Here is a 12,702-nt window from a genome sequence, read left to right as displayed (position 1 = left end):
GCGGGCAAGGGCGCTTTGAGGCCGTGATTTTTGCCTGGAGATTCGCACTTTGATTTGTGAGTGGGGATCGATCGACGGCCCGTCCCAACGAGAGCACCTACTAGTCGGTCAGCCCAAATCGACCCACCAACCGGGCCACTAGAGTGCAGTACTTTTTCTTTTTCCTTCTTCTTTTGTTCTATTTCCCTATATATTGTCCGCTTTATAAATCAGGAGTTGTTTTTCTATCACTTTTTCTCCTACTCCACTATTATCTAATAAAAATACCTAAAATTCAAATATTTTACCTACTTTTGACATCCACCATCGTCGTCCAGTATCTCCGTATCGTTACCGGCTACAGATATGAGACATGTTTTACTAATAAAAATAAATGAATAAATTAGTAGAGAGATTAGTATATAATCTTCTCCTTTTTTTATTCCATCTGAAATCAAACTACGGTATTATTGATATATTTATTCGATGGTATTCTCATAGTACATCTACATCTCCATCACACGACGTATCCATATTTTCATATCTTGAGTTTGTTCTTGATATTATCGCATCTAATATTTATGTTTTTGTTACAACGTACAGGGACTTAGCTAGTCAAGTAGTGTATAATGTAACTCTTTGTTTTAGATGTATAATTTTTCCATATACATTCAACAATAACAATAATTTATTAACAATTTACGAGTCCTAATTCAACAATCATGAAGTTGATCAACACATTTCAGACAAAATACTGGGCCATCTGAAATGAAACGAAGTGCTTATACTACAGGCTCATCGGCAGACGATTCACTCGATGAAAACATGCTGTCGCCAGTCTTCTCAACTTGTGTCTCTGGTGTTCTTCACGTAATCACCAGCAAAACAGATCCGTACACGGAGATTTGAGGTTGAAAACAAAAGTTAAAGTAGAGGATATTTGCAAAGATGTGCCAACTCTTTTGTCTGAGACATTGTCAATGAGGTAGGCGATCATCCACTACGAAGACCTAATTTTTCAGTGATTCCCACTGTTGTGGACCTTGTTCGGCAGACCGCAGCCTGCAAGTGACTGGCATGATCGGGAGATCATGTATTTGTCCAGAGTTCCAAGTTTTTCACTGCTGACAAAGACCTGGACTGAACGAAAGTTCAGACTTTCAGACTTGAGATCAAATCGCGGTTCGTGGTGGATCCATGCGGCGTCCCTGATTTGGCCAACTAGCCAAGGAAAATATCTTCTCGTTCGCTACAGCAGAGTCTGCAGCGCGATAGAATTTCCTAATCATAAATCGCGAAATATTATCTCTGTTTTCATTTGCTTTATCACTAATTTTTTACTATAATAATTTTGATCATATATTTTTCCTAAAAATTTATAAATATATAAAAATGTATTTCATAATAAATCTAATAATACGAAAGAAAAATATAAAATTAAAATTACTATAATAAAAAACTGGTGATAAGGAAAAAAAATTGTAGTCTTACCACTGGATCGATGGCTCTGCAGCGCGATAGTATTTCCTCTGGCGCCGATGACTGCTAGCGCTCGCATGAACAGTGCGATATCCCCTGTGATACGGATCAGCAGGCCGTCACGTCGTGCTAGTTATCGTATTCGTTCTTCGCTGTCATGTCATGCTGACCAATCTCATCTTGAGATCTTGAGACCAATCTCATCGTAGATCCGATCCTCATCACCCTGCCTGCAATCTAGGCGTCTAGCCGCGCGACTCAGATGAGGAAAAGTACGCATGGCAGCGTGGAGCCTTCAGCAGTGACCTCCAGAGTCCACTCCTGCATGCGCGGTGCGCCATCCATTCACCGCGATCCAAAGGCATGCCCGGTCCAAATCAGGAGGTTGTAGCGGCAGCACGTAGCGTAGCAGGACACCCAAATCAACGGAAAGCTTCCCAATTAATCGTTCTTGGTTTAACCACGAACCGGTTAGGCGTTACGTGCACCTAAAGAATTCGTTGTCCTCCCCCGCAGGCGAGCTACGTGTCGGCGAGCCCAAGTAGACGCGGCGTGGCAGCGCCACGTCGGCGAGCTCATGTGACGCGACTCGTCAAACCTCACGTCGCCGTCGCCACCATGAAAGCATCCATCCACACCTCGCTTTGGCGCACCACTATCGTGTGCAGTGATGACCAGGTGTCCGGGCGACAGAAGCTGACGGTGCATGGCACGACCCGCCCCTCCTCCCCTGCGCGAACACGCAGTCACCACGAGGGAGGTGTGGCCGTCGGCAAGTGGGATCGGTAGTGGGGCGGCAGAGCACCATAGCCTGGTAGCCCAGCGAACGCGCGGGCGCCCTGCGTTGACACGTGCCACCACGTATCGTCTCGGACTCTACAGCACCAAAAAGAGAAGAAAAAGGAAACGCGATTGGTCGATGCAGGCAGGATAAGATAATGTACGAGGAACGCTGGCTAGCGTTGGTCACGAGCAAGAAATAATGCGGTAAAATAATTCATTTGAAATTTCACTCATCGTCGGTTACGCACCAAGGAGTTCTACGGTTCCATCTATTACAGAAGAATCTAACAGACTCGAGATACAGTACAAAGGGGTTTAGGAGCAAAAGAACATAGCGAGTTTAGGTTCCAGTTCATCCTCTCCTCCCTCTCCTTTTCCTTACATGCCTTTATGCTTTATCTCTCAACACCCACTCGGTCTCTCCTAGCGGCAGGATGGTTGTCCAGCTCGCGTAGACCTTCGTGATATGGGTTTCGATATGGGCTCTCGTGTGGTCGATGAAGCTTGGGTCGTTGTACCTCTTGTAGTCTGAACATGGGCATGCTAAACCAGCACACATGAACCTGGGATATGTTTTATGCTCCCTTGCGGCAAGTACGACGTTCCAAGATCTGTATCAACTCTTGCAATGAAGGCGGGGCAGTTGTAGCTCAATTTGGACCTCTTCAATTCTGTGCAAGGCCTTCTTCAACAATGAGATGTGCACAACGAGATGGATCAAGCTTCCCACCGACAAAGCTCAAGCGAAACTCCACTTCGTCCACTCTCCAGCACCTGAAAATGACCATGGAATCTAAAAGCCAACTTGTGGTTAGCACAGGAGGATACAGAGGATTGGTTATAGTTTGAGAAACACCTAGTCACCCATAGCAAAGGTCCTCTCCGAATGATGCTTGCTAGCCTGAGATTTCAGCCTTTGATTGGCGTGGTGCAATTGTTGTTGTATGAGCTTGGTCATTAGGCACCTTTCCTGTAGCCATTCCCGAAGATTGGGTACTTCACATACTTCAACTCGATCAATTCCCCAATGATTTGGCTCATGTCCATACATGACCACAAAAAGGAGAGGTGCCCAGCGCCGAGTGCTTGCTGGTGTTATACCAGAATTCTACGGGTGGTGGCCACTGCAACCATTTCCACAAACACGGGTGGACAAAACACCACAAGTAACGTTCCAAACACGAATTCATTCTCTAAATTTGGCCATCCGTCTACGAATGGTAAGCCGAGTTCATGTTCAATCTTTGTATCCATGAGTCAAAATAACTCTTTCCATAATGCACTTGTGAAGACACGATCCCAATCAGAGACAAGAACTTTAGGCAGACCATGTAACTTAAACACATTGCTCAAGAAGGCCTAAACCATTGAAATGCAGTATAAGGATGGGAAAGGGGCACAAAATGTGCATACCTTGAAAATTTATCCATCACAAGCAGCACACACTTGTAGCCTCCTGACTTTGGCAGCCCTTCAATGTAGTTTAGAGAAACGATCAACCATGCTTGTGTTGGAACAAGTAGTGGCATCAATAATCCAGGATACTTGACCCTCTCGGCCTTAGCTTGCAGACAAACTGCGCACGAAGCCACAAATTTGTGGATCGACTTCTTCATCCCTGGCCATTTGAATAGCTTCTTAACTCGCCAGTAAATAACTTGGAACCCTGAATGACCAGTTTAATGCACTTTCATGCAAGGCTTTGAGAATTTGCCCGTTGTGCTAGACCATTAGTTCCCACCCAAACTTGATCCTGGTAATAAATGACCCCCTTTCGCAGCGAAAATTGATCCAATGCACTTCTAGAAGCTAATGCAATCAGTACTTGCTTAGATTTGGGGTCCTCTACATTATCCATTCACCACAGCCTCTAACCATTCTGGTTTTGCTTATGCCGCTGCTATAGTCAAACAATCTTGTTGAGTGTGACGGGATAAGGCATCCGCCGCCTTATTCTCAATTCCCTTCTTGTACTGAATTCGATAGCTCAAGCCCAATAATTTGATAAGCGCCTCCTACTGCCAGGTAGTTGTCAACCGCTGGTTGTCCAAGTGCACCAGGCTACATTGATATGTACGAATCACGAACTCATTATGTTGCAGGTAAGAATGCCACGACTTTAACGCAATCAATATAGCCATACACTCCTTCTTATACATTGATAACCCTAGATTTCGTGGTCACATGGCCTTTCTTAAGTAAGCCATTGGATGTTCTTCCTGCAACAGCACAACGTTGATGCCCGAATCACATGTGTCCGTCTCCAGCACGAACGGCTTCACGAAATCAGGCAGCTCTAGGACCGGCGCGCTCATGAGAGCAGTCTTCAGAGACTGAAAAGCCTACACAGTCTCCAAATTCCACACATAAGGAATCTTCTTCTTTATTAGATTGGTTAATGGCTTACTTAGAATACTAAAATGGCACATGAATCACTTTTAATACTTCACTAGGTCTAGAAAAGCTTCGCAACTCCTTGACACCCACTAGCGTTAGCCTATCCTGAATGGTAGAGATGTGCTTGTCAGCCGTTTTGACCCCATCAGTGCTGATTTCATGCCCCAAAGATTCTAGGAGTGGCTGCGCAAAAGCACACTTAGAACGCTTGATGCGGAACTGATTCTGATGCAACAGTACGAAGACATGTTCCAGCAATTCCACGTGCTTCTCTAGTGTGGTGATGTAAATGAGGATATCGTCAATGAAGACAAGCACGCCTTTGCGCAGCAATGGTGCGAGTATCGTGTTCATTAACCCTTAAAATGTGCTCGGAGCGTTGATCAATCTGTAAGCCATAACATGGAATTCGAAATGCCCATGGTGCGTCTGGAACTCGTCTTGTATTCATCCCGTGGATCCATGCGGATTTGGTGGTAACTCGCGCAAAAAATCCAAAGTGTTTACCCAACGTGCACCCACCAGCTAGTCTAGAAGTTTATAAATGGTAGGCATGGGGTATTTTCTCTTGGCTATCAGTGCGTTGAGGTGATAGTAGTCGATGCAGAACCGCCATCTCATGTCCTTCTTCTTGACCAACAACACCAGGGAAGAGAATGGGCTGGAGCTTGGCTGAATCACTCATGCCGCTAGCATTTCCATCACCTGCTTCTCAATCTTGTCCTTCTGCATCAGATTGTAGCGATATGGCCTCAATTTGATAGGATGAGCACTGGGTAGCAGAGGGATTTTGTGATCAAAGGCACACGTGGGAGGTAGCACTTAGGTTCTACGAAGAGCTCCTGGTACTTATCTAGTAGTGTTTGAATAAGAGGTGGCATGTCCTCTTTGTCAGTCTCTGCAATGGCACACAACTGAATAATGTGCACCAGGGATATGCGCTTCACCGTGCCCTTCAACTGAGTCGCCAAAATCATATAACAGTTCAGTGAAGGAGGTCGGAGTCCTTGCAGCTTGATCAACTTTCCTGAATGCTGAAATTGAATCCACTTTTCAGCCCAATTCACTTCCATCGAGCTATTCCACTCGAGCCAATCCATCCCAAACACTACACTATAGCGACTCAATGGAAGGACTCACATGGTGGTGAAGTGTTCTTGTCCCTGACAACCCTATTAACAATCTACAATCTCCTTATCACAAGAACCCCTCCATAGGCCACCTTAACTTTTAGTATTGAACTCATTTGAGCCACTACTTTCAATTGTTTAGCCAATTTCATGCTAAAAAAACTTTCAGAACTTCCCGAGTTCACAAGGAACAAAACTTCACGATGTTGAATCCTTGCCTGCAACCTCACTGTCCTGATTGCTTCAGTTCCACAAACCTCCTACTTGGAAATGGCCAACAACTTCTCCTCACCACGCACACTGCCCTCATGATCAAGTGTTGCCACACCACTAGGCATGTCCGCAGTCAACATTGTCAGCATCTCCTCCACCACATGGACGGAAACAATGGTAGGACACTTGTGAGTCGTGACCCATTTCTCGCCACAAAGATAGCATAATCCCTTGGCTCTATGGTGAGCACGCAAGGCTGCTATGTGGTCATCCTCATTGGCCACCATGGCTCCTTCCGCACCACTTTTGTCCTATAGTGGTGAAGTCTGTGCTGCACACCCTGGAGGAGCGGGCAAAGGCAACGCCGCTGCACGCAGTCCAGTTCGGTCGGTAATTGGTGCCTCCAATCTCGATGTCATTGTCCCTCCAACACTTCTTCCTGCAACACAGCGAGATCACGAGCAGTATCAAGGTCCTTTGGGCGCTGAATCAATACAACATAACGATGTCGTCCTACAAACCGTCAACGAATCGTGTGGTAAAGAACACGTGATCCATCGCGGCGCTGGAGTTATAGGTAACAATTTCTTACATCAACTGCTCAAATTTCTCCATGCTCACCGACACTGTTCCTAGTTGTTACAACCCAAATACCTGCCTTATCACTAGTTCATATTGATCCTACCCAAGTCTATCTGAGATCAACCCACAAAATTTCCTTCCATCCCATTAATACTAGCAGTCTGTCCAAGGACTGTAGCCACATATTCGGTGATCCCACAGAGTGCATAGAGGCTAGCCTAACCCAGAGGTGAGTAGGAATCCCATACGCTTCATAATAGGACTCACACATCCTCCTCCATAATCTAGACAGACTTCCATCAAATTGGGGAAAATCGATTCACAGAAGAAAGCTACCATAATGTCCCAAGTTCGATCCCACCGGTGATCCTTGACATTCAACACCCCCAAAATTGTAACGCGTAGGAGTAAACGATGGGGATTCGATGGAAGAGTGCACACCTGTGACCAGAGGGGACACATAAGTGGTAATCACTCCATGTGCCGACCTCCGGTGCTCTCAATCGAAGCGGTGCCCAAATTGGTCGTCTCCCGTTACCACCCACAAAGTCTCTAGTAGTAGAGGAATTGCTGGAGTAGGAAGCAGTGCGCCATCCTTCCTCTCCTCGTCCTTAGATGCTCGTGGATGATGTTGAAGGCGATCGACTTGACTCCTTAGATCGCTGATGGCGGTGCACAGATCTATGACCTATGCTTCCACCTCTAGTTTCCAGGTGTCAAACCCGATCCGTGCCACCTTCAGATCCTCCACCGATGCGTGAACATTTGTGAGCATCCGATGGTTCTCCTCCATCTTCATCATCATCGCCTTCATCTGATCCAACAGTACCCGATTTACCCCATCATATTCTTCAAGCTTCATAATTTGGTATCAAATTCAGGCGCGATGGGAATGGTGGTTGTGTAAGGATTGGTCCAGGATAGCAGGCTCTAATATCAGGATATTACGTACCAAGTAGTTATCATGATATTACGTATCAATTAGTTCTACAGTTCTTGCTATTTCAAATGAACCTAGAAGGTTCAAGATACACCAGAGATGAGTTTAGAAGCAGAAGAACATAGCGACTTCATGTTCTTGTTCATCCTCTCCTTCTCCCTACATGTCTTTATGCTTCCATTCTCAATACCCATTTGGTCTCTCTGTAGCATACGAACAACTATCCAACTCGCGCAGACCTTTTTGGTATGAGCTTCCATGTGGACTCCTGTGTGATCAATGAAGCTTGGGCCGATATAGCTATTGTAGCCTGGTTTGATATATTGGGCAGCTCATAACATCATCTTGTGCCTAAAGTTTTAAGGAGCTTGCTACGGTGATACATATGAAGAAGATATTGGTGACCGGTGATACACAAGAACAATAGCATAGTACGAAAAAAGCCAATGTAGCATGAACTCAGATTAGGAAGACAAATTAGCAGTTTGTTAATATTTAATAATAAAATTAAATGATTCTTCAACAATTTTTCTATATTAGAGAGGACATGGCTCACTTTAACCCTCGCTAACCAACCTCCGCCATTGCACAGGAGGAAGAAGACAGTGGACAAGAGAAGAAACGGCGGGTATGGCCACGCAGCGAGTCGGTGCTAACGTCTGCGTCTGCGTGGGCGGGGTGCATGCAGTCGTGCGCGCGGGGACAACGTCCCCGTTCCCGCCACGTGGTGAGGCGTGCCCGCCCATGTGCGCGCCCTGTCCTTTTCCACTGCCGCGGTGCCTAGGCTGCCTGCACCTACTACTCTACCCCGGATGGCCGTCGCCTCAGGACAGGCAGCTCTCCAATGGCCTCCGCCGGGCGGCTGAGCCTGAGACCGAAACGGAGCCGAGGACGACAGTGACGCATGCAGTTGTTCACTAACCTGACGAGTCAGGCAACGAATTTCTCGTTCGTCTTCAGCTTTCCACTCGCAGAGAATGAAAGAACAGTACGTAGTACTTCTTTGAGAGAGCTAGCCGTAAAAGGCAGCAGGAGAGGTGAGTCAGCTCGGATCGTACTACTAGTAGAAAAAGCCGCCTCTCCGGCCGGCGCTCGTCCCGGATTTCCATGCCTGCAAGTTGACTGCCAACAACGACGACTCCAGCCCACGTGTCTTCCACACCTCCCGTTCCTCGAGGCCGACCGCACATACATCCACACCCACGCCCCCAAACTCCTCTGAACCCAAACCCATCGATCTCTCTGTCCATGGCAGTCGCGAGGCTGGTGGCCGCTCCATTCCTTCTCCCGACTGGCGCAATCGCCTCCTCCCGCGTCCGGAGCCCGCCGGCCGCGGCCGCGCAGCGGCTGGTGTTCGCGCCTCTCTCGGTGCGCGCGGCGCCCCGCTCGGCGGTTCGGCGCTCCGTGCCCGTGCGCGTGGCGTCGGACGACAGGGTTGTCGTCGGAGGAGCGGGAGATGATGGAGGGGACGCAGAGGCCGAGGCCGCGAGGGCAGTGGCGGAGCTCGCGGCGCGGAAGCAGTCGGAGCGGCGGACGTACCTGGTGGCCGCGGTGATGTCCAGCCTGGGGATCACGTCCATGGCCGCCGCCGCCGTCTACTACCGCTTCGCCTGGCAAATGGAGGTACGTGCCGTCTACTTGGTGCAATTCGCAACCGAGGCGGCTTCTTGCCACTAACGAAATCTTCCGTTCCGGCTGCTTGGTCAGGGAGGCGAGATCCCGGTGACGGAAATGTTCGGCACCTTCGCTCTCTCGGTGGGCGCCGCGGTAAGTGCTCCTGCCTCCACGCGTTCTTCCCCCAACAAGACACTGGACACGCTCCGCGCGTCGCGGCGTGGGCGTGCATCCGTGAGACGAGGCGTGCGGACGTAAAAAGAACTCCATGGAATTGGAATCACGCAGGTCGGGATGGAGTTCTGGGCGCGGTGGGCGCACCGGGCGCTGTGGCACGCGTCGCTGTGGCACATGCACGAGTCCCACCACCGGCCGCGCGACGGGCCCTTCGAGCTCAACGACGTGTTCGCCATCGTCAACGCCGTCCCCGCCATGTCCCTCCTCGCCTACGGCTTCTTCAACCGCGGCCTCCTCCCCGGCCTCTGCTTCGGTGCGGTTAGTCGCTCTCACCCCTCCCCCTCCCCCTCCCCCTCCCCTGTTCGATTCCTTCCGCACATAGCTCCACTCAAAGAGAAACACTAGAATTTGACCGAGCGTGTTGAACGTGTCAAATTATTAGCGCATCATCACATCGATGGCGGCCTGGTGAAAAATGATTCAACGGTCAACAGAACACTAATTTGAGTACGGCGTATCCATTATCGACGTATTCGTCTTATATTACTGTGTCCAATATTTGTGTGTTTCGTTAGAACGTAACGAGCACTTAGTTAGTTCTATCTAAAGTAAAACTATATTATCGCTTGTGACATATTCGTTCGACATTGTTACATGATCATAATGTATTTGTATTGTTACATGATCATAATGTATTCGTTTGGTAGTGTTTACATAACGTATCCATGTCTGTATAAATTGAGCTTGTATTTGATGTTATCACGTTTAATATTTGTGTTTTTATTATAATGCAGTGCACTTAGCTAATAATGTTTGATGAGTTGGTTCTTGCCGGTTCGTTTAATTTTGAAAAAATGATCGTTGCAGGGCCTGGGGATTACGCTGTTCGGGATGGCGTACATGTTCGTCCACGACGGCCTCGTCCACCGCCGCTTCCCCGTGGGCCCCATCGAGAACGTGCCCTACTTCCGGTGGGTCGCCGCCGGCCATCAGGTCTGGACCGGCCACCCAACCTACCACACAGCTCGCCTGCCAGCCGAGAGCAGGTTCTTAACTGATGCCCGTGCTTGCAGATACATCACATGGACATGTTCGAGGGCGTGCCCTACGGCCTGTTCCTTGGGCCCAAGGTCAGTCAAGATTTGTGCTGGAATTAACTTGGGTTCATGCAGATTCAAATGACCTCGTGTACAAATTTATCCGACCTAGTTGTTTGATGTTTTTGTATGTGATTTGCAGGAGCTGGCGGAGGTGGGAGGGACCGAGGAGCTGGAGAAGGAGATCAAGCGGAGGATCAAGAGGAGAGAGACCTTAGATGCGATCCAATGAGAGCTACTTGCCATACATACTACATTTCTCTTTTATTTTGTCTTCCGCTTTCACATTAGATCTTCCCATCTTGTAGGTACTTCTTTGCTGTGTAGCCTTATACTAGTGTGTGTATGTCTTCCTGACTTCCTGTTAGTTGATATGCTTACCGCTAGTGCTGATTTTGTTTTCTGTATCGATTATACGTGCATATCGTGGCGCTGACAGTGGCATTTCAGTTTTCTGTGCTGCTCTGGAAAATTCTCGTGCCGATGTTCTCCACATTCTTTTTCTGCGTAGCGTTCTTTTTATTATTTATTTTATAATCGGGTCTCTTTCCAGAGCCTCTCGAGACTATTAGACGGAAAAAAAAAGCGAGATCAGGGGTTCCAGCTACTCTCTCTACCCATAGAGGTATGCTAACGAGCCACTGCTCGTCCAAAAAAATATTATGTATAGTGTTTTCTAGAATTACATAAACATATATAAGTTATAGTTATTTATATTAAGATTCGTGTCGAAAAACAGAGAGGATAAATCAGGGGTGCCGATGTGGTTCTACTGGTTTTTACGACAGGAAGCAATAGTGCTAACGGTCAGGTTGTGTCGGATGTTGAGTAAGCAAAGTAGAGGGCCCTCCACAGACCAACGATCATGGCATCGTGGGTCATGGCGGATCTATGATCGTGCTATTGCTGCCCACTGGTAGAACAGGGCAGGTGAGCACTAAACTGGGTTGGGACCTTGAAAAGACAGGTTCTGGTGATGGTATCGTTGAACAAACTGGATGCTGCACGCAGTTACATGCATTGACAGGCATATGCATGTGACCAGGATCCTCCTCGTGATACTCTTTTGACCTTTTTTTCTTCTTTCTCAGTGCTGGACATGGGACGCGATCCCTTTGAGTTAATCGCAGGAACGGTCAGAGTACGCGGCTGATTGTCTGCCTTGTTAACATTTGTTTATCTCTTTGTCTGCCCCAGACCCTTCTCGCCGGTTCCATTGCGCCCTCTCCCCCACACAAGCATCGCCCATTCGATTGTGTTTGTGTCCCGCTCGCTCTCCCGTCCAATCTGCCCTCGCTCTAGCACGCCACCATCAGCACCACTGCACAACGTGCGTTCTGTTTCTCCACCCCTGCACAGCCCCGCCCCCATCCTCTCCCCACGGCGACGAGTACGGCCCCACTACTGTATCCACCTCTGTCTCGCTGTGCACCTTCGCACTCCTCCTCCCGATGTTGTCCTAGCCGCTCTCACTCTTCGACCTGGCATCGCTCGTCCTCACCCTTCGACCTGGTATCGCTCGCCCTCTGCCATCATTGTCGACTCTGTAAGCTCTCCTCCCACGCACCCTCACTCGATGGACATGACGCCCCGATCTCCCTCTCCCCTAATCCGTCACTGCCCCGACTCCAACGATGCTGCATGCTGCAGATCCACGACAGTTTCCTCCACACCCATCCACGATGTCCTTTGGTTCTCATGGTGTGCTCGCCGCAGTTGTGACGCATGGCCATCATGTGGACTCTCTCCCTCCTCCACCTTTAGTGACTCTAGTTAAAGCTCCACCTGAATACGTAGCAGCGTGACCATGCAATTTTTCAAAACGTCTACCGGCCAGCACGTAGAGTCCATCACCTTGTCACCAAGATGGGCCTTTAAAGTCTATCGGGTTTGATGGGCTAGGCCTTAGCCCTCTTTGACAACTCAGTGGGCGTAAACTGTCTCTGACGGTTCAATGGGAGCAACGACGGCAACACTCGAGCTCTTTTATTTTTATATTTCAAAAATAAAAAATTATAAAATAGATGTCTGCTTGTAAAAATTGAAAAAATATGTTACTGCCGATTCGACGTTGGAAGGGCGGATAGTGTTTTGAATTTTAAGAGTATTAAAATACTTTACTTTTATTTTTTTATATGTTGTTCCACAATGTAGCATATTTTTGTATTTGTTTCAAACCAACACCCATTTTTACAATTGTTTTTTATTTTCGAAATATAAAAATATTAAAAAATCGCGACACTTGATAGCGCCAGCGTCTTATCCCATCATCCATAAAGCCGCGCCCACCTCGGCCTCCGCGCACGCTCCA

The 12,702-nt window shown here is 48.0% G+C and overlaps 1 protein-coding gene across 2 annotated transcripts; it reads left to right on the top strand.

The window, feature by feature from the left end:
• Positions 1-8,328: 8,328 nt before the first annotated feature.
• LOC133917040 (beta-carotene 3-hydroxylase, chloroplastic-like) lies at positions 8,329-10,853 on the top strand. Of its 2 annotated transcripts, none has more exons than XM_062360986.1 (6): positions 8,329-9,126; positions 9,211-9,270; positions 9,406-9,607; positions 10,162-10,287; positions 10,368-10,424; positions 10,534-10,853. In XM_062360986.1, exons 1-6 carry the CDS (start codon positions 8,752-8,754, stop codon positions 10,680-10,682), a joined length of 969 nt encoding a protein of 322 aa, XP_062216970.1. In that variant the 5' UTR covers positions 8,329-8,751; the 3' UTR covers positions 10,683-10,853. The 2 variants fall into 2 exon arrangements, with proteins under 2 accessions (XP_062216970.1, XP_062216971.1); XM_062360987.1 differs by having other exon boundaries at positions 8,332-9,126; positions 9,406-9,612.
• The last annotated feature ends 1,849 nt before the right edge of the window (positions 10,854-12,702 follow it).

Source organism: Phragmites australis, chromosome 4 (genome assembly GCF_958298935.1).
Source record: "Phragmites australis chromosome 4, lpPhrAust1.1, whole genome shotgun sequence".
Lineage (NCBI taxonomy): Eukaryota > Viridiplantae > Streptophyta > Magnoliopsida > Poales > Poaceae > Phragmites > Phragmites australis.
Note: the sequence above shows the minus strand (reverse complement) of the source record. Positions and strands in the feature narration are given on the sequence as shown.

Coding starts and splice junctions, on each gene's coding strand:
- LOC133917040 (XM_062360986.1), top strand. CDS start 8,752: ATGGCAGTCGCGAGGCTGGTGGCCGCTCCATTCCTTCTCCCGACTGGC. Junction 9,127..9,210: donor GCTTCGCCTGGCAAATGGAG/GTACGTGCCGTC, acceptor CTGCTTGGTCAG/GGAGGCGAGATCCCGGTGAC. Junction 9,608..10,161: donor CCTCCCCGGCCTCTGCTTCG/GTGCGGTTAGTC, acceptor TGATCGTTGCAG/GGCCTGGGGATTACGCTGTT.